Source organism: Elephas maximus, chromosome 17 (assembly GCF_024166365.1).
Source record: "Elephas maximus indicus isolate mEleMax1 chromosome 17, mEleMax1 primary haplotype, whole genome shotgun sequence".
In the NCBI taxonomy this organism is placed as follows: Eukaryota; Metazoa; Chordata; class Mammalia; order Proboscidea; family Elephantidae; genus Elephas; species Elephas maximus.
In genome coordinates, this window is record NC_064835.1 from 41,568,703 (window position 1) to 41,592,454 (window position 23,752).

Sequence of the window (23,752 nt, forward strand, 5' to 3'; positions counted from 1 at the left end):
TCTGTGGGTCTCGGGCCCCTAGCAGCGAAAACTCCTGGACCCGGGGGTGCTGACGACCGGCGTTGAGTCCGGTGGGCCCCCTTCCCCGCATGAGGCCACCAAGGCACCCCTGCCCGCCATCGGGAAGCCACCTCCGCCGCTTCACAAAGAAGGGTGAAGACCCGCCCCTTGAGGTGATTGACGGACAGTCTCCTCCAATGTGTAGCGCGCTCGGCCCCAGCGGGCTGAGCAAGGTCCGCGGGACGCGGAGGAATCTCTTCTGCCCTTTAGTCCCGGGCGAAGTGTTGCGGCCGGCGCCATTTTACTGAGTCGCTTGTCTCGGGTGCCGCCATGTTGGTGAGGAGAAATCACCGTTACGGCCACTGTCCAAATCCCCGCGTCGCTGCATGCCGCCCGCCCGCTCGCTCCCAAGCCTCAGCCACCGGCGGCGAATAGAGACTAAAGCGGCAGCGCCGGCAGCGCGGGGCCGTTGCCCAGTGTTTGCAGTTAGAGTCCCATCTCTCTGGCGTGGTTGTTAATAGACTGGAAAGTCTGTGTCTGTGTCGCTCACTAGTAACCGTGAGTTTTTACCACTTCGTCACCTCTCGGCGGCGGCCGGGAGCAGGTGCCCGCAGGCGGCGCAGGGTCCTCCCCGCGCCCGCCGCCGCCGGCCTCGCAGACCTGCCCTCCAGCCCCGCCCCGTTCTTGACCAAACATGACAGACTCTGAACATGCAGGGCACGACAGGTCGGGAACCCTTCTTGTCTGTCTTTCTGTCGGATGAGAGGAGGGGTCTGGGGCGGCGGGAGTGGGCCGGGGCCGGGCGCCTCCTGCATGACTTAGACGTCTGTGTGTGGCTCCATCCCTTCAGGACGTGCACCCTCCCGTAAACCCCGATCGCGGCCGCGGGGGAGGGCAGCCTGGCCGCGCCCGCCTCCCCGATCGGGGTCGTTCCCCGTCGGCCCCGCCCCCGGCCGGGCACGTGCGAGCCCCCCGCCCCCGCCGGCTGCGTCTGCGCGCGGACGGCCGCGCGTCCTCCGCTGGCTGCGGTCCGGCCCGGGCTTAAAGGGAAAGGTCTCCTGGCGGAGGGGCCGGGCTCGCCGTCAGCTCCGTGCAGCCGGAAGTGTCAGTCAGTGCTGTTGTAGTATCTGTCTGCTGCCCTGGTGCACTACTGAAAATAAATGTGTGCTTTTTAGGGACAGTTTAAGTAACCCCAAAGGCCATGTCTTATACAGTCTTAACGCTTGGAATTTGAAATTGCAAGTTTCAAGTTAAAAATCTCAACACAAAATACTTAAATGCGTTGCAAACCTTTGTGCAGCAGTTTTTCCTAAAGTAAAAACCATGGGATTAGTTAATGTAGCCCGGTTTTCAAAATAGTGTATATCACTTGAATATTTAACTGAGATTTTTATTATTTTGTTTATTTTTTGGTGTGTCTTAAGAGGCACACTTATTTAAGCCATATTTTAGTGTGAATAGCGCACTCAAGTTTTGTTAGATGTCTGCTTCACATTCATATCTAACTTAATCAGTAAAATGGGAGGGCTTTCATCCGTTAAGGGAGCTCTGGGTGCCGAAAACAGGTTTGCGATCGAACTCACGCAGTGGCATCTTGAAGTACAGACCAGGCTATCTACTTCTCAGAGGTCACAGCCTTGAAAGCCCTTTGGAGCAGTTCTAGTCTGCACACGTGGGGTTGCTATGACTTGGAATCGACTACACGAAAACTTTTTGTCGTTGTTGTTCATTAAAATTACCGGAAAAAAAATGCATTGTACCGTATTCTCACTTAAATATTAATCTCAAAATCTAGAACCTTAAAATTGCTTGTTCATGAAGTAATCAAAATCGTACACTGCACTCGAGTCTAGACTGTGTACAAATTGCTAAAGTTTTATTTCTGGAGTACAGGCAATGCCTGGATTACTAAGGAGTTCCATTCCTAAATCTGTCTTAAATCGAATTTGTACGTATGGGAACAGTAGGTACAGTTCATATCTAAGGTCAGTTAGTCAGACGTTCATCTCAGTATGTAGTACACAGTGTACCTTTCTCTGCATAAATAACGTTAAAGAAACACTTCCAGATACACTGAAACATCTTTAACATGGTAATACAGTAATGATAGTTATGATGTTTTGTACACCACAAAGAAGCGCCAGTTTGTTATTGTGAACCATTGAATGTACCTTGAATTTTTATTGTAGTAGGTTTTATGGGGTTGGTTTATAACTATGGGTGGTAAGTGTGACGTTTGTAACCCAAGGACTGCCTGTAATGTGACCTGTTTTTGATACAGCGGTCCACTTTTTTTTTTTTTTAAACCCAGAAGCAGAAATCACAAACATCACTGAAGTTTGAAATATTTAAGTGTCTGGCAACCTTCAAAAGGATGGAAATGATATTTCAACACCTTCAGCACTGAAATAATAAAAGTAGACCCTCAAAAGGCTGGTCATAATTTTTAGAAAGTAAAATCCACTCTTAAAGAATTATGGATACATAAGATTGTACTTCACACATTTTTCATGATTTTTAAAAAATATCTTGTTATTAAAATAAGAATATTCTTGGAATGGGTTAACTAATAGTACCTCAAGAAGTTTCCCACTCAGAGTATCTGTGGAAAAACCAGATGTGAGTTTTGGCAATGCAGCCTAAAATGCATTCTTTTGTGTGGAAGAAGAGAATCAGTTCTCCCCTGTTAGCTCACAGAGCACCAGTATTCTACACGAGGAAGAAAGCGTTGTCACCAATTTTTAGGTATCAAAATAATTGTACTAGTAAGAGACTGATGCCAGCCTTTAAGAGAATGAGAATTTTAACATACGGATTTGGAGCTTAAAAAGAAAACTTATCTTTTAAAAAAAAATCGTAAAATAGATTAGTAGCTTAGTAGCAGGGACTTTAAAGGAGTAGCAATATTTAGTCTTTTGTGTCTTTTGTGTTATATTAGGACTAAGAAAATATTTTCTACCTATTTCTGAAACACAAAAGGTTAGCTCAGTTTTAATTTATCCAATTGTTAATTGGCAGTGTTATTGTGAGGCAGAAAGATGGTTTATCTTTATCACACTTTATTGTCAACCCACATGAGAAAGAAACAACTGTACTAGGAGTCAGGAGAAATGGTTCTACCTCCAACTTTGCAACCACTTTTTTTTTTTTTATGTGTGCAATCCTAGTTTCTTAATTGTTAACAGGGTTCTACAAGAAATTTTCAAGTTCTACAAGAGTTCCCAAATGGTTCTCAACCTTCTCTGTGGAGCATTAAAAAAAAAATACTGATGTCATTTCCATTCATCTGGGCTGAAGCTTGGGCTTTAAGATTTTTAAAAGCTTCCCTGCTAATTCTAATATGTGCCTAATTGAGAACCGCTGTACTAGATTCGGTGTTTCCCATTCCCAGTCTTCGCTAATCATCAGAATCGCTTTGAGGAATAAAGATTTTGTCCATCCCAGAGCAACTGAATGGGAATCTCTAGGGGAGAGTCCCGGTGGTTTGTGTATTTTAGCAGACTCTCTGCGCAAATCTTTTTTAAAAAATTTGGGGGAAAATGGAGCAATCTGTGGAATCCTCAAGTATACTTGGCTTCCATATTATATTACTTTGTACTGTAAGAAAAGTTGCTGTGAATTAGGTAGAGAGGAATATATGAATTCTGGTATTTAGAGCTAGGCATTGTCTGAAGGATATTCTTTTTCTGAGAATTTTGAAAATTAAGGTATCTTGTGAGTATAGGAAGAAAGTGAAATCTGTGATTTATATTTACAACCTGCTTTAATTTTTTATAAATTAAAATATTACCATTATAATTTATATGAGAATGCAATTCCAAATATAAATGGGAATTCACAGAATGTGTATTTTTTTCTCCTTTTAAAAAATGTTTTCTCGTACGTTTTATATGGTGAACATTTTGCACTGAATTTGTTTGCCCAATGAAATTAGCTTAAAAAAAAAAAAAACCCATTGGATATACTTTAAATATTTTCATGCCTGGACCTAAAACATGTTATTATTATAAAATATTATTAATATAGAAATACCTGTAGGTAAATGGATATGTAGAAGGTTAGTAGAGGACTTTTGCATAGGCTTGGAGCATAGTTTGTAAAGGGCTTTAGAAATCAATGAGATGGAGAGGAAGGAGCTGGGGGAAAGTCAAGAAGACTGTTTTAGTCATCTAGTGCTGCTGTAACAGAAGTACAAGTGGATGGCTTTAACAAAGAGAAATTTATTTCCTCACAGTAAAGTAGGCTAAAAGTCCAAATTTAAGGCACCAGCTCCAGGGGATGGCTTTCTCTGTCAGCTCTGGAGGAAGGTCCTTGTCCTCAAGTCGAGGAGCTTCTCAGGCTCAGGGACCCCAGGGCCAAAGGACATGCTCTGCTCCTGGTGCTTTCTTGGTGGTATGAGGTCCCCAACCTCTCTGCTTGGTTCCCTTTCATCTCTTGAGAGATAAACGGTGGTGCAGGCCACACCCCAGGGAAACTCTCTTTACCTTGGATCAGGAAGGTGACCTGAGTGAGGGTCGTGTTACAATCCCACCCTCTAATCCACTTAACATAAAATTACAATCACAAAATGGAGGACAGCCACTCGATACTGGGAATCATGACCTAAGCAAGTTGATACACACATTTTTTGAGGGACATAATTCAAGCCATGACAGAGAGATAGAACTCTTGTCTCTCTTCTTTCTCTTCCCAATCTCTGAGGCACAACTACAGCCACCTAGCTTTATATTTCAGCTGGGTGTTGATCCAGTTAAAACAATCCATAAACAACTCTTGAAGGCTAAATACTATGAGCCCCTGCTTTGGACACTTTTATAGTAGAGTAAAAGAAAAAAAAAAAAAGAAGGATAAATACATATCCAAGTGTCTATTACAGAATTTTTGAAATACACTAAAGTTAGAAAATTTTACAGGCCTGCACTGTGGGGTGGGTGCTGGGAGGAATCGTTTTCACATAAACTACAGAAGAGGTGTCTCTGTCTCTCCAAGTATTTAATCCGTAGGCAGTGTGGATAGTACTTTCCTTTGGGAGTAGATTATGTTGTTTTCCTGTTAGAAACAACTTTCCACCTTCTTTCTTTCTCTGCCTCCTTTCCTTTCTCTTCCTTCTTTCCTTCCTACTGTAAAAGAATACAACAAAATTCCAAGTAGTCAGAATTGTACTGGTTTACACCCCGCCCCCCGTCTGAAGGGATGAGGTTGGAGGAGATGATTATATTTTCCATTGTAACAGAGCTTTCGTTTGATTCTCACATAAATCCCATGAGGTAGATAGTCAAGGTAGTATTATAAGGCTCAGTGATTTGTTTGAGATCCCACAGATAGAGCCTAGATAAGAACCCAGGTGTGTAAACTGTTGGAACCCCCGGGTGGTGCAAATGGTTGACTCTGTTGCTAACCAAAAGGTTGGAGGCTCGAGTCCACCCAGAGGTGCCTTGAAAGAAAGGCCTGGCAACCCCCTTCCCAAAACTCAACCCCTGAAAACCCTATGAAGCTTAGTTCTACTCTTGACAGACATGAGATTTCCATGAGTTGGAATCAGCTCCATGGCAACTGGTTATACAAATTCCCACTTGGAATATTATTTTCCTTCTTCATTAAGTTTGTGCAATGAAGTAATGGAATAAGTTCTAGCCTTGAGTAGTTTGGAATTTAATGTGGTGTTTTTGGAATTCAATGTGGTATTGTGAATAAGACTTGGCTTCTGATCCTGGCCTTCCCTCTAACTTGAACATTGTGTAAAATAAGGTGGTTGAACTAAATCATCTCCAATCTCTCTTCCTACTTTAAGAAAATAATTTTAATTAAAATCTCATGTCAGAGTATACTTTATGCTTTACACAATATCTGGCTTGTAAATTAGTGTGTTTAGTGTAGTAAATGCCTTCCCTCGTTAGACCATTTATTTTTGATTCCTAAATACACTAACTGTTGTTAAAACTATCAAAACGAGTTTTTCTTTAGCAAATGCGAAACTCAAGTTACACATCGTGTTCAAATTTGATGTGGAACGCACTTTGACTCTTCGGAAGACATTTTCTTTCCCCAACCCTCGTGAACATATTATCTCATTCATGGAGGTAGGAACTGAGTGCAGTGCTGGCATAGCCGTGGGTTTGTAACCAAACACCTCTCGAGTTCTTGTCCTGCCCTGTTAGGCGACTGAAATAAGATAGATGGACACCAGTTGCAAGGGAAACAGAAAGTGGCAAGTTTATTGTCTGTGCAGATAAAGAGCAACACAGGATCTAGTGACCAGAAGACCACGAGCTCCCTGAGCTGGGGACTTGGGGATCTTTTACAGGAGACTGGTTCTGGGCCTTACACCTCAGCACCCCCCTAGCCTGCCCATTCTTGGAATTCCCCTCCAGTGTCCAACTTTGGGAGTCCAGTTGTCGAGTCATCTTAGGCTAGATGTACTGGTGAATGGACCTCACTCCAGAATGGGCTCCAGGTACAACAGTGGGCTGTTAATTGTGCTCCCCTCTGGAGGTCGGAAACGACTCGATGGCACTAGTTTTTTTTTTTCTGGAGGAAGGAGGAGACCCTGGTGGAGTAGTGGGTAAGTGCTATGGCTGCTAACCAAAAGGTCAGCAGTTCAAATCCACCAAGTGCACCTTGGAAACTCTATGGGGCAGTTGTACTCTGACCTATAGGGTTGCTGTGAGTCAGAATTGACTCGATGGCATCAGGTTTGGTTTTTTTTTTTTTCTGGAGGAGGGAGGTTCTAAGGTCAGGTTCTGTGTAAGCGTGGGTGGCCGGTTGGAGCTGGTTCTCAAGGTGCAGCCTTCTGGCCTGAAAAATTTTACCGAGAAAATGTTAACCTACAGCATATCAATGGTTAGTCATGAAGAAAAGGGAATTAACGGATCTTGTATAACAATTCTATCTTGGGGTGCCTCTCAGGAGCCGTTGGCCTTGGGTGCCTCCCAGGAGCCTCTAGCTAGAGTTTCAATCCCTCCTGTAATAAAAAAAAAAAAAAAAAAAACTGTTGTTGAGTTGGTCTCATGGTGACCCTATAGGACAGTAGAACTGCCCCATGGAGTTTTCAGGGAGCACCTGGTAGGTTCAAACCGCAGCCTTTTGGTTAGCAGCCATAGCACTTAACCACTATGTCACCAAGGTTTCCCTCCTCTAATAGGTTCCTTTTAATCCTAAAAGGGGAGAGGGCTGAAGGTCTCATCTTCTGTAACTTCTGGCTAGGGGCGAGGTCAGGGGCCTCTAATGGAACCTTTGGACAGCTTCTTCCCAGGGGATTGGCTGGAATCCTTGGGCCACCACCATTTGGAAATGGAACTTCATGAGCCTAGAAGATACAAATCTTCCGAAGAGTTTGAAAAGACAGGGACCAAAAAGTAGCAAAAGAAGGATATATACTAGAGGCCCCAGTAGGGGTAGGAACCTTGTCACAGAAGAATATTCTTGACAGTTTCCCAGATGCCCTCTGCTGTGCTGCTCTCTCCAAGGGTATGTAGCCACTCAGCTTCTTAATAAACCTTTTATAAATCTTTATGACATTGAGTATAATTACAAAAGCTGATGTTGTTCATTCTAAATGTTACATTCCAGTTGTCACTCGGAATGTGTCTCTGTGTTATGAGGGAGGAGGCATTTCATTGGACGACGGGATACCCGGGTCTAATAGTCTAATAATAGGCTTGAGTGATATTGAGCCCCATTAGAGCTACTTGACCCAATTTGATTTTAAAAACATAAGAACACTCTCAGGTGTGAAGGGCTGGATCAAAGCCTGGGGAACACCTGAAGCGTTCCCTACGGGTAAGGCTGTTAAGGGGCTGTTATTGTTTTTTTTTCCCTGGTGGGCTGTGGCAGATCCAGCAGAGGAGAGATTTTCTCCTTGAGTAATGATTTGAGAGAAGTGTATGAGGGAGTTAGTATCCCAGTTACCTGCAACACTTTCTTGTGGTCTCTTTGGGTCCTGGGCAACCCTGAATGAGCATGGTGAGACGCACAGTAAGGACTACATAATGCCTGGCTAAGGCTCGCTTGAGTGAGAATGGATTATATGGAGCAAAGAAAATGGTTAAACCCCGCAGGGAGTAAACGCCAAGTCATACAAAACCAAAGAGTAATTATTAGCAAAGCCAGAATAATATACACAGCCACTGAAGGGTGACAGTTGACTGGCATGTTAAATCACTTATCTCTTAGGGGTTATTTCTCTTGAACAACCACTGGAGGTCTGGCTGTTCAGCTTTTCAGGGAGGGTCACTGAAGACTGCTTCTCTGTCTCCAGAAGTTTCAGCCTTGGCGACAGGTGAAGCCTTCTTTATCCGGGTGTAGTAGACCCAGGCCCTCACTCTTTTTAGTTTTGCAGAAGGGTGGGGGGTTAATAAAACAAGATAGGCCCCCCCCGCCATGTTTCCTGTAGGCGTGACCCATCTCTCAGTGTTTCAGCTGGACTTGGTCACCTGCTGGGGAGGGGGTTGTCAGAAGCGAAAGACAGGCCATCCTCAGTGTATTGGATTATTGATGACCAGGCTGTCTGCAAGGCTGTAGATAGGCACGGATCAAGGCCATTCGTTTTAAATGAGGGTCTTAACCTACACACCTGAGGAAGGGTCTCCCATGTAATATTGTGAAGGGCTCAGATGAAGCCTGCTTCTAGGAGCAGCCCTTATCCTCAGGAGACTCAGTGGTAGGGCCTTTACCCAGGGTAAGTGGATTCCTTGGCACAGTTTAGCGCTGGTGCTCTTCAAGGTATGATTCATCTTTTCTGCTTTTCCTGAAGACTGGGGCCTCCAGATAGCATGTAATCTCCACCCAATTCTTAGTGAAGAGGAGATGGACTGAGTTACTTCAGCTCCGAAGGCCACCCCATTATCTGATTGGACAGAAGCGGCGAGTCCAAACCTTGGGATGATTTGTTCTAACAAGGCTTTTGTCACCTCGCCAGCTTTCTCTGTCTTGCAGGGGAATGCTTTAATCCAGTCATCAGCATATTGGAACAAGACCCCGTCCTCTAATTGTAATTGTTGGAGATCTCTCCCCAGGATTTCTCCAAAAATGGTAGAGCTATTTTTGAACCCTTGGGGGAGCACTGTCCAACAGTATTGGGATTTTTGTCCAGTTTTGTCTTGCCATTCAAATGTGAAGATCTTTTGTGAGCCTTTTTCATGGAGAATGTAGTAAAAGGCATCCTTTAAGTCTAAAACAGTGAACCATTTGCTGTTCTCAGGGAGCACAGACAGTAGGGTGTACGGGTTGGGGACCACGGGGTTGGATATCACGATTTGGTTGATGGCTCTCAGGTCCTGCATGAACCGGTACTTTCCAGTCCACTTCTTTGCCGAAAGGATTGTGGTGTTATAGGGAGATTGTGTGGTCGGATCAATCCAAGCTGTAGAAGCTTGTTTACCACCCCTTGGAGCCTGTCTTTAGCTTCCTGCCTGAGAGGATACTGGTGTAGGTGGGGGAGTGGGAGCTCCATCTTTGAGCAAGGTCTTACTGGCTGGGGAGAGACTGCTAGTCCTGGTAGTCCATCGGCTCACACTCGGGGATCCACCAACTTTTCCCAGTCTCCCCTGGGGGGTGTTGGCTCCCATTTTGGGATTCTTGGGCACCAGCAAGGAGTGTTTGTAAAGCCAGTGCTTGTTCTGGGGGTATGCTCACCTCAACTATTGGGGAGGCACATGTCAACTGGGCCCACAATTGAGTTAGGATATTTCGCCCAAGCAAGGGAATAGGGCATTCTGGGATATAGAGGAAGCTGTACACTAAGTGATGAGCCCCTGCTTTGCAGGTGAGGGGCTTCAGAAAGTTCCTTTTTTCTGGTCACCCTGTGCACCCCTACAACTTGAGTTGTTTCTCGAGATAAAGGAGCAGGGGCCTGATTCAGGACCGAGTGGGTGGCACCGGTGTCCAGTAAGAACTCAGCTGTTTCTCCCCCCACTTGCAGGGTTCCCTGGGATTCTTTGGGGGAGATGTTTATTGACCCCTGAAGGGGTCAGCTGTATTTTCCAGGCCCTGTCGCTGCTGATATGGGTCTTGACTTACCATCTGGTGTTCCCCCTTCACATTCCCTTCATACCCTCTTTGCTGGGGGCATTTGCGTTTCAAGTGCCCTCCTGCTTATAGTATGCATACTGATTTGGGCCCAAAGGGGGTGGCCTTTCTACACCCTGGGCCTCCCTGGCCAAGCTCTCGGCTCTCTTCCTCAGCGTCAGGAGGGTTGGGGCTGGCCTGCAGGCGAGGGCTGGGGTAGGGCAGCTTCCGAGAGTGTAGCCTGCCATCTCATTTTCCTGTCCTTCTGCTCGTGGCCCTGATCTCTGTTATTAAAAACCTGGAACTCAATTTCCACCAGTTGGAATATTGGCATGCCCAGCCCCCCTTCTACCTTTCGGAGCTTCTTCTTGATACCTGGAGCACTCTGCATGGTGAAAATCACATTAACCATCTGCTGATTCTCTTGTGCTTCCTGGTTTATATCTGTGTGCTGCCAGAAAGCCTGGAAAATTCTTTCAAGAAACTCAGAAGAATTTTCCTTAGGATTTTGTGCTACTTCATATATCTTAGAGAGGTTTTGTTTTGTTTTGGAGCCCCTTCTTTCACACCTTTTAGCAGGCAGTGCTGGTAGTGCCTCAACCTGTTCTGTCCTAGTTCCTGATTGGGATCCCAGTTGCCTCTTGCTTAACAGAGTCTTGCAGGATTTCGGTATGCTCTTGCTCTGCCTGTTGCCTGGCTTTCTCTAGTACCATCCTCTTCTCCTTGGCTGTGCAGAGATCCTCCATTAGGGCCTGACAGCCTGCCCAGGTGGGCTGATGAGTATTGAAAATGGAGGAGAACATGTGATGCCTCTTTTGAGAGTCCGTTCTGTGAGTGGGCAAGTCGTTCTTCCAATTAAACAGATCTGAGGTGGTGAAGGCTATGTGGATAAGTGTCCTCATGGCAGTCCATCTACTGTGCTCTTGACTGGTGTTTGCCTTAATGGAAATTGGTCCCCACTAGTCGAGGATATGGGTAGCCCCTCACCAAAAGATACCCCACAGCTAGTGTGAGAAGAGGAGACCATTCCCATGGCCTGAGCTCTACCCCTTGACTCTGGCCCCTGAACCCGAATCAGCAGGGGCTGTCTGGAGAACCTGGCAGTATATGGGTTGATATGCAGGAGGGGCTGAGAGTCTGAGACGAGGATTGTCTTCTGGCTGTGTTAAGACGAGGGGTCCCTTCCTTTCTTCATGTTTCTGCTTTCCCCGCCTTTTGAACCATAATCTTGTACTGCTTTTGTAGACCCTTGTTGCTGCAGAGAGCCATAGAGGTATACCCTTGTTGCTGTAGAGAGCCATAGAGGTCTGCACGTAGGGGATCTAATCTCACATTTTTTCCCTTTTGCAAAATAGGTCAGCAGTAAGATGGTACTGTAATCTTTAGATCCGTTTGCTGGGCCTTTTTTTTTTTAATATGGAAACCCTGGTGGCATAGTGGTTAAGTGCTATGGCTGCTAATCAAAGGGTTGGCAGTTGAAATCTGCCAGGTGCTCCTTGGAAACTCTATGGGGCAGCTCTACTCTGTCCTATAGGGTCACTATGAGTCAGAATCGACTCGACGGCACTGGGTTTGGTTTTGGTTTTTGATTTGTTGGTACCGGGACCAGGCTGCATTACAAAAGAAAACTTCTTTGTTTCCTCAGATTTGAAGAAATCCCAGTTCTTTCTGACACACCCCACAGAGGAGTCATAAAGTGTTGAACTTTCATTCTCCATTTCCCCTAGCTATTTACCACTACTAGGTTTTAGTCTCTGGTGCCAATCAGGGGTTCAATGCCACAACCCCTGACCCAGATGAGGTTGGATTCTTTTTCGCACTGAAGCAGTGGCTCCCTAAAGTGTTGGTAGACTCTCCTGTATTTTGGAGGGCATTTCTTTTTCCCTTCTTGAAAGATCTTTAGGGCCTGGGAGAAACCCTCAAATCTATCTTCTTGGTTTTCTCCCAATCGGAGGTTTACATTTATAGCCTGTTGCCAAGTCTGGTAACTCTTGGGATTACAGTCTACCCAGGGGTGAGAAGCCACCCTTTTATACTTAGAAAGAGAAAGAAAATAAAGGATGGAGTGCAGAAATAGAGCTGAGTGAATACCAAGGTGGGAAGAGTGTTCTGAAAGACTGTCACCGACAGGGCAACCATGGAGGGACTCGAACCCTCAAGTCACCAACAGAGTGAGGGCCCCTGAACTAGGCGAGAGTGGGTCCCAGAGGGTCATGACCCCTACTTCCGTTGTTATTATGGGGTCTGGTCTTAGGACTGCGCTTGCTCACCCTCTTTCTGCCTAGATACCTGCAACCAATGGAACAATCTGGTTGAACGTGCTTACCTGAATTTAGAGGCCTCTTGCATCTAGTTTCTGTTTCTGTGCTTGAATGGGGCCCGGTGGACCTCAGCCCAAGTGGGGACCACAGTGGCCACCTGAGACTCTTTAGTGATGGGACTGGGGCACACCTTAAGGGGTCACAGGGGTTCAGGTGCTCACCGCCCAGGTTTTAAAGTCCATGGGTCCTGGCAGAGTCACCAGAATTTGTAAACAGACACCTCTCAGGTTCTTATCCAGTCCTATTAGCTGAATGAAATAAGACAGACACCAGTTGCAAAGGAAACAAGTGGCAAGTTTATTATCTGTGCAGATAAAGTGCAACACAGGGTCTAGTGACCAGAAGATCGCGAGCTCCCTAAGCGGGGGACTTGGGGATCCTTTATGGGGAGACTGGTTCCGGTCTTACTCCTCAGTCCCCATTAGCCTGCCCATTCTTGGAATTCCCCTCCCCTGTCCAAGTTTGGGATTCCAGTTGTCAAGTCATGTACTGGTGGATGGACCTCTCTCCCCAGAATGGGCTCCGGGTACAACGGTGGGCTGTTAATTGTGCTCACCTCTGGAGGAGGGAAGTTCCGAGGTCAGGGTCTGTGCAAGTGTGGGTGATCGGTTGGAGCTGGTTTTCAAGGTGCAGCCTTCTGGTCTGAAAAATGGTACCAAGAAAATGTTGCCTAGAGCATATCAGTGGTTAGTGATGAAGAAAAGGGAGTTAATGGATCTTGTACAACAACTCTGTCTTATCTTGGGGTGCCTCACAGGAGCCTCTGGCAAGGGTTTCAGCTTCCAGGAGTCATCACAGACTAGTTAGGTCTGGAGGATCAATAAAGGTGGCCAAGCAGAGGCAGAAATATATGAAAAGCATGGAGAAGTAAAACAGTGCTTACCAGTAGGTTGAGAAATGATAAAAGTGTTAGTATGTGGAGAGTGTTCAGCATATTTTGGGAAATGAGGAAAAGGCTTAAATGAGATTGGGGCCAGACCCTGAAGGATTAGGAAGCCCATCACGGTTTTATAAGCAGGAGAATGACCAGATGCATTTTTTTGGTACATTACCTGGGGTCTGGAAGGAAGTGGACTACAGAAGGGGGAGATCAGTAGAAGGAAGACAAGTTAGGGGGCTTTTCGTTAAATATTAAGCACCTGATATTTAATAAGCATTGTTCTAGGCACGGGGAAAATAGCAGTAACGAAAGAAGTCCTTGTCCTAATGAAACATTTACTGAAAAACTAACATTTGAGTAAAGCCCTGAAGTAAGAGAGACATCCAGACCTAGGACGTTTGAGGGCAGAGCATTCTAGGTAAAGGCAACAGGAGGGACCTGGTGTAATTAAGGAAAAACAAGGAAGCAGTGTGGCTAGAGAAAAGAGGGAGCAAGGGGGAGAGCAGTAGGAGATGAAATTAGAGAGGTATCAGGGGTGGTTGTGTGGGGCCTTGTAAAGCATTGTAAGGACATAGGATTTTACTCCGAGTGAGATGAGAACCACCGGAAGGTTTGAACAGAAGAGGGACAGGACCATCCTGGCTCTTGTGCAAGGGTGGTAACCCAAACCAGACCAAATCCGTTTTGGTAGAGTCGATTCCAACTCAAAAAGGGTGGTAAAGAGGAAGCTGCTGCAGTAATCTAACTGACACATAATGATGGTTAAGGTTGGGGGCAGGAGTGTAGGGGCTAAGAATGGTTAGATTTTGAATATGATTTGGGGGGTAGAACCAATAGGATTTGCTGATGGATGGATGTGGAGCATGAGAGAAAAGAATGAGGCAAAACTACTATTGTTGTGTGCTGTCGAGTTGATTCCAACTCATAGTGACCGTGTGTAAGAGTAGAACTGCTCCATAGGGGTTCCTAGGCTGAAATCTTTACAGAAGCAGATCACCAGGTCTTTTTTTCCATAGAGTGGCTGGTGGGTTCAAACCACAGACCTTTCGGTTAGCAGCCAAGTGCTTATCCGTTGTGCCATCAGGGCTCCTTAAAGCTACTATAAAACCCTACAGTTAGGATGATGAGAACCTAATCAAAGGCATTGACAACGAGGAAGCGGAAAAAAGGCAAAATTCATGAGATATTTGTTTAATAGAACTGGAGATGAAGCTCTGGAAATTTTTAGCAGAGGTGTTAGTTGATGAATTAGATCACTTGGGTGTCTATGTAGCAGACCATGAAAGAAGAGGATAGAAGATTTCTGGAAGCCAGAGAGAAAAAAGTTTTAAGAAAGTGGTGATCACAGAGCAAGTAAGGGGAAGTAAGTGTTGAAAATAGGCCATAAGATAATCATTCTGACTGAGAGCAACCTATAGGACAGAGTGGAACTGCCCCATAGGGTTTCCAAGGAGTAGATGGTAGATTTGAAATGCAGACGTTTTGGTTACCAGCCGAACGCTTAATCACTTCGCCCCCAGGGCTCTGAAAATAGGCCATAAAAAAAAATAGGATATACTAAATTAGGACATTTTAAAATGTGAATGAAAAGGTGCTGCAGAGTTTGCAAACTGGTGGCCCTCAGGCCTAAAATTTGCCCACACTCTTGTTTGCCCCACAGAATCTTTTATTATATTTGAATGCCATTAGGCTTGACTTGTGTTTTCCAGTTTCCACATCCCCCATCATCCATACTTCCTTGGCAAACTCAACACCTGAGGTCCTCTTCAGTCATTTAGATGGCTTGCCTGACCGCTGTAGGCATCTGAGTTTATGACCCCTTGTATGGTGACGCCAAGGAGAAAGGATAACCGTATAAGGCAGATAGATCCGAGTATCTGCTTGACAGGTGTCTTACGGAGATGGGAATATCACACAGAATTCAATGTCATTTAAATTTCTAGTCATTTATAACCAACTCCCTTGTTCTGATCCCACACTCCCCACGCTCTTGTTCATTAAACAACTCTTGATAATTTGGTTTTCCATATAGCATTTTACATGCAAGAATACATTCTTGAAGTAGACATCTAGTCGTCACTGTAGTGAATAGATTTGTATTCTGTGTATGTACATTCGTGTGATGGGGATGTGTACCTCAGATGAAAGTGTGGGCTCTGGAGTCAGATTACTTGAGTTCACACTGCTTTACTCTGGGATGTTGGGAAATAATTCATGTATTTTATTTAATCTTCACAACAACCCTAGTCCTCCTTTTTACAAATGAGGAAACAAACAGTAAGAGGCTGGTAAGCGTCTCTGTAATACACCTGTGAAGCTGATGTTTGGCTCTGTCTGTATTACAGGATATTCTCTCGCCCGTGTACAGTGTCTGTGTTTGTCTCTCCACCTCTCCTGTCTCACTGCTTCCGTTGCTGACAGACCCCCCTTTATGATAGATAGTGTTCGTTTCATTGCATCTTAATGTCTGAAACTGTGTTACAGCCATCTTTTACTTAATTCTCTGTGCCCGATTTCCTAATCTCTGTTTTGGCTTATCTTTTGGTTTTGTAGTTGAACTTTTCGAGGACATTCTTATGTCCAGTATGTTTTTGGGGGTGAGTGAGTTCTGGGAGATGTTACTTGAATGCCAATGCCGGGTACAGTAGTCATTGGATGACTTCAGCAAGATCAGTTTCAGCAGATGATACTACTCCTGGCAAAGAGCAAGCTTTCTCTATTTTAGAATGATTTTATATTTATTTTCTTTTGCTTTGCTTTGTTTTTAGAGTTCATGGCTTAACACTAATACTTCAGATGAACTGTTTTAATACTTAAACTTTCATAAATTATACCCACATTCTTGAGTGGTGAATAAATGACCAAAGCAGTTCCCAAATGGTTTTTAAAGAGAGTTCTTATTATTAAAATTATCACATAACACCATATAAAAATCAATCACAATCAATTTGTAAAGTTGGTACCAAAATTTTAAAAACGTAGATTTGAAACTCTTATGTCACTCATTATTTTAAATTTATCACTGTTAATAATTCACATGTTATTTCATTTGGCCCATATAGACAGAGCAGGTATTAATATCTTCATTTTACAGATTAGGAAACAGATTCAGAGGGTAAAAGCTTGCCTAAGATGACTAAGCATCTGAATGAGAAGCGCAGCCTGTCCTTACAGCATTCAGTTTCAGCACTCTTTCCATTGCCTCGTAATGATAGCTCATCTGGTATTAAGTGCTCATCTGGTTTTGGGGCACTTGCAAAGGGTCCTTTCTGGATATTACTGGATTACAGGCAGTTTTACCCTAGTTCATTATGAATTCATCTTATACAGCAAAGGTTTTTCTAGATCTTGAAATATCAAAAAGTGAGTTTATAAAAATACTTTTATATTTTTAGAGACTATGAAATCAGTTAAATCTAGCTAATATAGATATGTAAATTTTTAACTGTAGAAAACAGGGATTTTTCTTTGTGTGCAAATTTCAACCTGTTAAAGGAATTTCTTGAGAATGCATAGATACCAGAAGAATGGACACGTCTTTTGCTTGGATTTTTCTCGATCATTGGCATTTGACAATAAAATGTTAGATCACTGGTGCTTGTGTGTGGGGTTGAGTTCTTTATAGTCTCTCCTTTTAGACCCATAAAGGTGATCGTGGGCTCATTTCTACATCCTCAAAGTACCTAAGATTCTGTTTAAAATTATGTTTTTTGTTAGGAAATAAAAATGGAAACAAACGAGAAATACCTGTGTGTTCTGGCTATACATACATTGTACCAAATATACGTTTTTTTCCCCTAATGATCATACAATCTTGTTATTCTCCAAGTTATTACAATATTTTATTAGAAATGTTGATGGTCTCCTGTCATCACTGTAATACACATTATAACCATTACCAGTTGCCATGGAGTTAATTCTGACCCACGGCAAACCCTTGTGTGTCAGAGTAGAACAATGCTCCGTAGGGTTTTCAGTGGCCGAGTTTTTAGAAGTAGATCACCAGGTCTTTCTTCCAAGGTGCTTCTGAGTGTACCTGAGTCTCCAGCCTTTTGGTTAGCAGCCAAGAGTGTTAACCATTGTACTACCCAGGGACTCCAGTGCAAGTCATAGATCACTGTAGTATACATTATAGAGGGCTGCTTTCAGCTGAGCTTAGTGGAATAGGAAGACAGTTGAGGAGAACTTTTGTCTCAAACATTTTCTTTTTTATTTTCTCCTTTTATGTCTGGAGCAAAGGTAATTGATATGTTGTGTGTAACTTTGGGTTTTTTTTTTCCCTTGTGAAATTTTGAGGTGATAAGGTTAACATCCTATTTTTGATTCATCAATAAAATATGCGAAGAATTCCCAAATAGGATTTTTCCTTTAAAGATTCATAGGATTTAATAAATAAAAATTAAACATGGTCCTTAGAAGTTATTTTGTTTAATTCTATGAATAGTAGTCTGCCAAAGAATTGAATAAAGTTAGACTTATGATATATAATCTCTACTATTCTGCTTGGTATTTTTCATTTAAGTTTTATAATCATTTGTCAGCTCAAAGAGGATATAGTAGTCTCCCCAAGTCATAGCTAACGCCTCTCTCTTAATATTACTATTCTGTTGTTATATTTGTAAAGAACCCTGGTGGCACTGGTTAAAACACTGGGCTGCAAACCGAAAGGTCAGCAGTTAGAACGTACCAGCTGCTTTGCAGAAGAAAGATGTGGCAATCTGCTCCTGTAAAGATTACAGCCTTGGCTACAACCGAAGACTGCCCTCACAGGGAACACAGCAGAGAACCCCTGAAGGAGCAGGAGAGCAGTGGGATGCAGACCCCAAATTCTCATAAAAACATCAGACTTAATGGTCTGACTGAAACTAGAAGGACTCCAGAGGTCATGGTCCCCAGACCTTCTGTTAGCCCAAGACAGGAACCATTCCCAAAGCCAACTCTTCAGACCAGGATTGGACTGGACTATGGGATAGGAAATCATACTGGGGAAGAATGAACTTCTTGGACCAAGTAAACACATGAGACTATGTTGGCATCCCCTGTCTGATGGGGAGATGACAGGGTAGAGGGGGTCAGAAGCTGGCTGAATGGACACTAAAAGAGAGAGTGGAGGGAAGGAGTGTGCTGTTTCATTAGGGGGAGAGCAATTAGGAGTATATAGCAAGGTGTTTATGAATTTTTGTATGAGAGTCCGATTTAATTTGTAAACTTTCACTTAAAGCACAATAAAAATTAAAAAAAAAATTACAGCCTTGGAAACTTCATGGGGAGTTCTGTCCTGTCCTATAGGGTCACTATGAGTTGAAATTGACTCGATAACAGTGGGTTTTTGGGTTTTTTTTAAATTATCACGTTTGACTAAAAATTCTTAATTTCTTTTGTACATAAAAACAATAGCATTTGTAATCATCAATTGCAATATTCTTATCTTGCAATAATAAATGTACACGTATACTTCACCTAATTGATAACATTTTACCATCAAAGCGCAAAAGATTTTCATTCTAAATCGTACCTAAAACCCCTTAACTTGGAAAATGAATAGCAGATACTAACAATAAATCCAAATGACATAGTTGTTTTAAATACGACCTTGCTACACTTATTAGATATGATGGTAACCTAGTGATCATACAATCTCTCATCATGCCATGTTCAGGGATACCAGAAATGACTGGAAGGAGCCCAACACAGAATCAAGGAAGCATATTTTAGCTGAATACTGAGGCCAAAGCCTAACTTTGGAACATCTTGGAAAAAAAATTAGCTCCTACCAGATCCCGAAATCCTGGAGTGCCACTACCCTATAATGATAGTTAGAGTGGTGTCAGACGCTGGACTGGAATATCCGACACTTACATAACAAGTGTCCTTTAAGGATATTGCTGGATCACAGGCGATTTTACCCCGTTTCATTGTTATTTCATCCAACAAACATTCCTAGAGAACTGCTATATTAATAGTATTATGGAAAGCATTGTGTATTTGAGTGCGGAGTGTCTACTAAACGAATTTCCATGTGTGTTCCATTCTTATTTTGGACTATTGATGGATTATTGCAGTGGTATCTTTACTGCTTTCCTTTTATCTGTTTTGTTTCCCTCTAGATGTTTTTCACTCTCAAACAAAGTTAAATTTCAGAATGCAAATCTAATCACATCACCTCTTTTCCTGAAAACACAATGCTTTCTCAGTTCTCTTAGGATAAAGTCAAACATGGTCTTCTAATCCCTGTATGATGTAGCACTACTCATTACGTAAGCATCATTTTCAGCCAGCCCCTTTTTTCTTTATGATCCGGTGATATTGGCCTTGACCCAGTTCTTGTAATGTGTTTTCTTCTACCACAGAAATTTTGTACATTCTGTTTCCTCTGCTTGCCAGAGGTCCCTCCCCCATTCCCTACCTCTCAGGCTGTTTCTTCATCACAATTCAACCATGACTTCCTCAGGGAAAGCTTTCCAGACTTCTCTGACAAATGAATTTCCTCACTGGGTGTTCCCATAGCACTTTTTACCTCTTAGATATTCTAGGTATGGTTATTACATTTGTGTGGTTCTTTCATTGATGTCTGTATCACCCACCACTAAATTGAAAACTTAATGAGAGAAGAAACCAAGTCTCTTTTGTTGTTTTTCACCATCATATTTCCACTTAGAAGATGGTGAGTAAATATGTTGAATGAATGAATGAATGAATTTTGTGGCTGGGGGAACAGAAAATTATTGTATAACATATAGTTTTTGAGAATTGCTGCTCTAGATGTTTCACATTTCATCCTTGGGTCAAGTCAGAACATCAGATGGTTGTGTACTTGGACAATATTACCTTGTTTCCTGATATTTTACTCAATTGAACTTTGACATCATGCGCTTGGCTCAAATTGAGGAAACTGCAAGGAGTAAACTGTCATAATGGTTGTATGGATACTAATGAGGACAATGTTGTGTCAAGTAACATTCATTGTATCAGGTAATATTCTCTTTATCAGGACTCAGAAGAGAATTTCTCACTGGTCTCACTCCAAGAAAAAAAAAAAGTGTGCTTAAGCAACTGGTCTATTTTTGTCTTGGAAGCATTATTTTGTACTTAATCCTTATTTCCTTCTTTGCTTTGGACACTTGGAAACTCAGAGCCAAATTTGAAGCTCACATCTAAAAATTAGGAATTTCTGGCATACCTGTATGCAAGCTAATCTCAGCCTTAGCTTCATCTTAATCTTTAGGACTTTGTGATTTATTTACTTATTTTATAGCTTGTCCAAAAAATGGAACCTATAGATAGCAATCAAAGAAAAATATAAACTTCACCAGAGTTAAAAAAAAAAATAAAAAGCTAAGTTTATCTGCTTGTTGTGTAAGAAACAAGTTAAATACATCTCTCCACTCTGAAAGTGGAAGAGATAGATGAAGAGGAAAAAAAAATAGATTGGGAGGGATTCTAGGTATTAAGTTCTTATTGGTTCATTTGGAGATTAGAAATTCCGCCTTTTGATTTCATTCTTCTTAGGCCACAAAAGCACAGGAATTGTTTACAAAAAGGTCTAAGGCAGGATATAAAAGGGTCTGTTAGACTCAGGGCCATACAGTCAGCACTGTCATATACATATACACATTTTGGCAACGTGGCAAAGTTTTAACAGAATTGCAGATTACATGTTCACTGTTCTATGTGTTATGATATTTTTCAAAGAGTTCTGACTAAAGGCCTTGGAATTTAGCCGGACTGATTATCAGAGTCACTTTTTTTGTTCAGTTACAAAATAAATTTTTGTACCATATAATGAAATACAGCTGTATTGCAGCAAATATAACTCTGGAGACCAGGCGCTGGAAGATTATCAGACAAACAAAAATAACCTTGACTATTTATGAGGAAGGCATTTTGGAGTTAGGACCAAAGATTTTCTCGCTTTAATCAGGAGATGAGATCACAGGGTCCTCCTAAGTTTACTTTTGAGAGCCAAATTACTTTTTCTTTTAGTTTGAATGTAGATTGGTCAACATTTCCTGTGGTATTACTCCATGTGTAGCAAGAAATGTTAGCAGTATTTCACTCCCCCCCCACCCAGAAATGTGGGCGATACGGTTATCCATAACCACTTGAATCAATGACATTAGAGTACTTCTAGGGTTTTGCTGTATTATCTTCTCAGTCAATCTTAGTAACAAATTTTTGATAACTTTTTTAAGTTATATGTTGAAAATAGGAGCTCTGCTGGTGCAGTGGGTAAGTATTTGGCTGCCAACCAAAAGGTTGGCAGTTGAAAATAGAGCCTTAATGATTCTAGCATAAAGGGACTATCAGTTTTGTTTTTTTTTTCTTCCCCAAGGAGATCAGTGTCCCTTGAGGTACTCCGTGAAAGGAATGGTCCCCTGAAGGAGATGAGGAAACACCTAAAATTGTCTAATTATATACTATTACATATAGTTTTTACCTTTATGTGCAAATTAGGTTTTGAAGAGGAAAATGTGAGTAAACAGGTTGTTAAGTAAGTATAGATCAGGAGGGCCACATATAGTTTCAAAAACAAAAGAGAAATTGCTTGTAACAGAAGTGAGTAGGAAAGGAATTCTCATTTATGGGAGACAGACACCTTACACAGAGTTAAATAGAATTTGCAAAGATCGTCGTAGAACTATGAAGCACATAATTAAAATTCATAATATTGCCCATAAATTTTTACCAAGTCCTGTTTCTGAGGAATTTGTATTTGGATTAAGGCTTTGACAATTTCTAAGATTTTGTCAGGATTGATAGCTGGAAAATATGGCTGTGGTGATAGAAATTCCACTGGAGATTGCATGATAGAATTTTGTAAGACCAATGACTTGTTCACTGGAAGTATATTTTTTCAACAACTAACGATGACTATACACGTGCATCTTGCCAGATAGAATACACAGCAAATCAAATTGACTACATCCGTGGAAAGATATGATGAAGAAGCTCTATATCATCAGTCAGAACAAGGCCAGGGGCCAACTGTGTAACAGACTATCCATTGCTCATGTGCAAATTCAAGTTGAAGCTGAAGAAAATTAAAACAAATCCCTGAAAGCCAAAGTACAACCTTGAGTGTATCCCACCTGAATTTAGAGACCATCTGAAGAATAGCATTGAACACTAATGACTGAAGACCAGATAAGTTGTGGGATGACATCAAGGACATTATATATGAAGAAAGCAAATGGTCATTAAAAAGACAGGTGTCATGGATTGAATTGTGTCCCCCAGAAATATGTGTCAACCTGGCTAGGCTATGATTCTCATTGTTGTGTGGTTGTCCTCGATTTTGTGATCTGATGTAATTGTATGTTTTATAAATTGTTTCATATGCATGCAAAAGCTGGACAATGAATAAGGAAGACCAAGGAAGAATTGATGCCTTTGAATTACAGTGTTAGAGAACAATATTGAATATATCATGGACTGCTAGAAGAAGGAACAAATCTGCCTTGGAAGAAGTAAAGCCAGCATGCTCATTAGAAGCAAGAATGGTGAGACTTCATCTCACATACTTTGGATATTTTATCAAGAGGGACCAGTCCCTGGAGAAGCACATCATGCTTGGTAAAGTAGAGGGTCAGTGAAAAAGAGGAAGAGCGTTAACGAGATGGATTGACACAATGGCTGCAACAATGGGCTCAAGCACAACAATGATTGTGAAGATGGTGTAGGACCAGGCAGTGTTTCATTCTGTTGTTCCAGGGTTGCTATGAGTTGGAACTGACATGATATGATACCTAACATCAATGACAACAACTGTCTGTAATATCATCCAATAGGAATGCTTGTATAGTCTTTTATTGAGGCTTTTGTATTTCTTCCAAAAGACTGTTTCTGATCTGTAGCTTGTAACATGAGTCTTTAGGCAGGCATAAAGAAAAAAACAAACTACCTGTGAATGTAAGACTGAATGGTTCAGGTTAATTTATTTTAACAGCCTGCAATATCAAATGGAGGAAAGCAGAAGCCTTTCTGGAGGTATAAAACAATCAGTTAATAAGGATTTAGTGAATAATTACCTCAGAATAAGAACAGATAAGAGACAATGTCTTAGTTTGGATTCTCTGGAGAAACAAAAGCAGTGAAGCATATATATATATATATATGTATATATATATGTATGTATGTAGAGATATTTATCTGAAGGAAATAGCTCTTGCAGTTATGGAGACTGACAAGTCCCAAATCTGTGGGTCAGGTGTCAGGCTGGAGGCTTCCCCTGACTCACATGTTTGCAGGGTCTGATGAACCCACAATCAGCAGGTCAGGCGGAAGTCTGCTGGCTCACAGGGTTGCAGGAACTGACGAATCCCAAGATGTGCAGGTCAGGGAGAAGGCTACTGACTCATGGGGTTGTGAGAGCTGATGAATCCCAAGATCTGTAGGTCAGGTGGCAGTCTGCTGACTCACATCCCCAAAACAGGAGGTCAGAGAATGACGAGTCAGATGGAGGATCCAGAGCACACGACCTTTGCCAACACACCCATATATATTGGATGCAGGTCACACCCTCAAGGAACTCTCTTTTCAATTGATT

At 42.4% G+C, this 23,752-nt stretch overlaps 1 protein-coding gene across 1 annotated transcript in view; it reads left to right on the forward strand.

Annotated features, from left to right (window-relative positions):
* Positions 1 to 267: 267 nt before the first annotated feature.
* ZC3H6 (zinc finger CCCH-type containing 6) overlaps positions 268 to 23,752 on the forward strand; it is a 78,326-nt gene continuing 54,841 nt past the window's right edge. Inside the window, exon 1 of the mRNA XM_049856610.1 lies at positions 268 to 726. Within this exon, the coding sequence (XP_049712567.1) occupies positions 695 to 726 (32 nt within the window). The 5' untranslated portion in view covers positions 268 to 694. The remainder of the gene's footprint in view (positions 727 to 23,752) is intronic.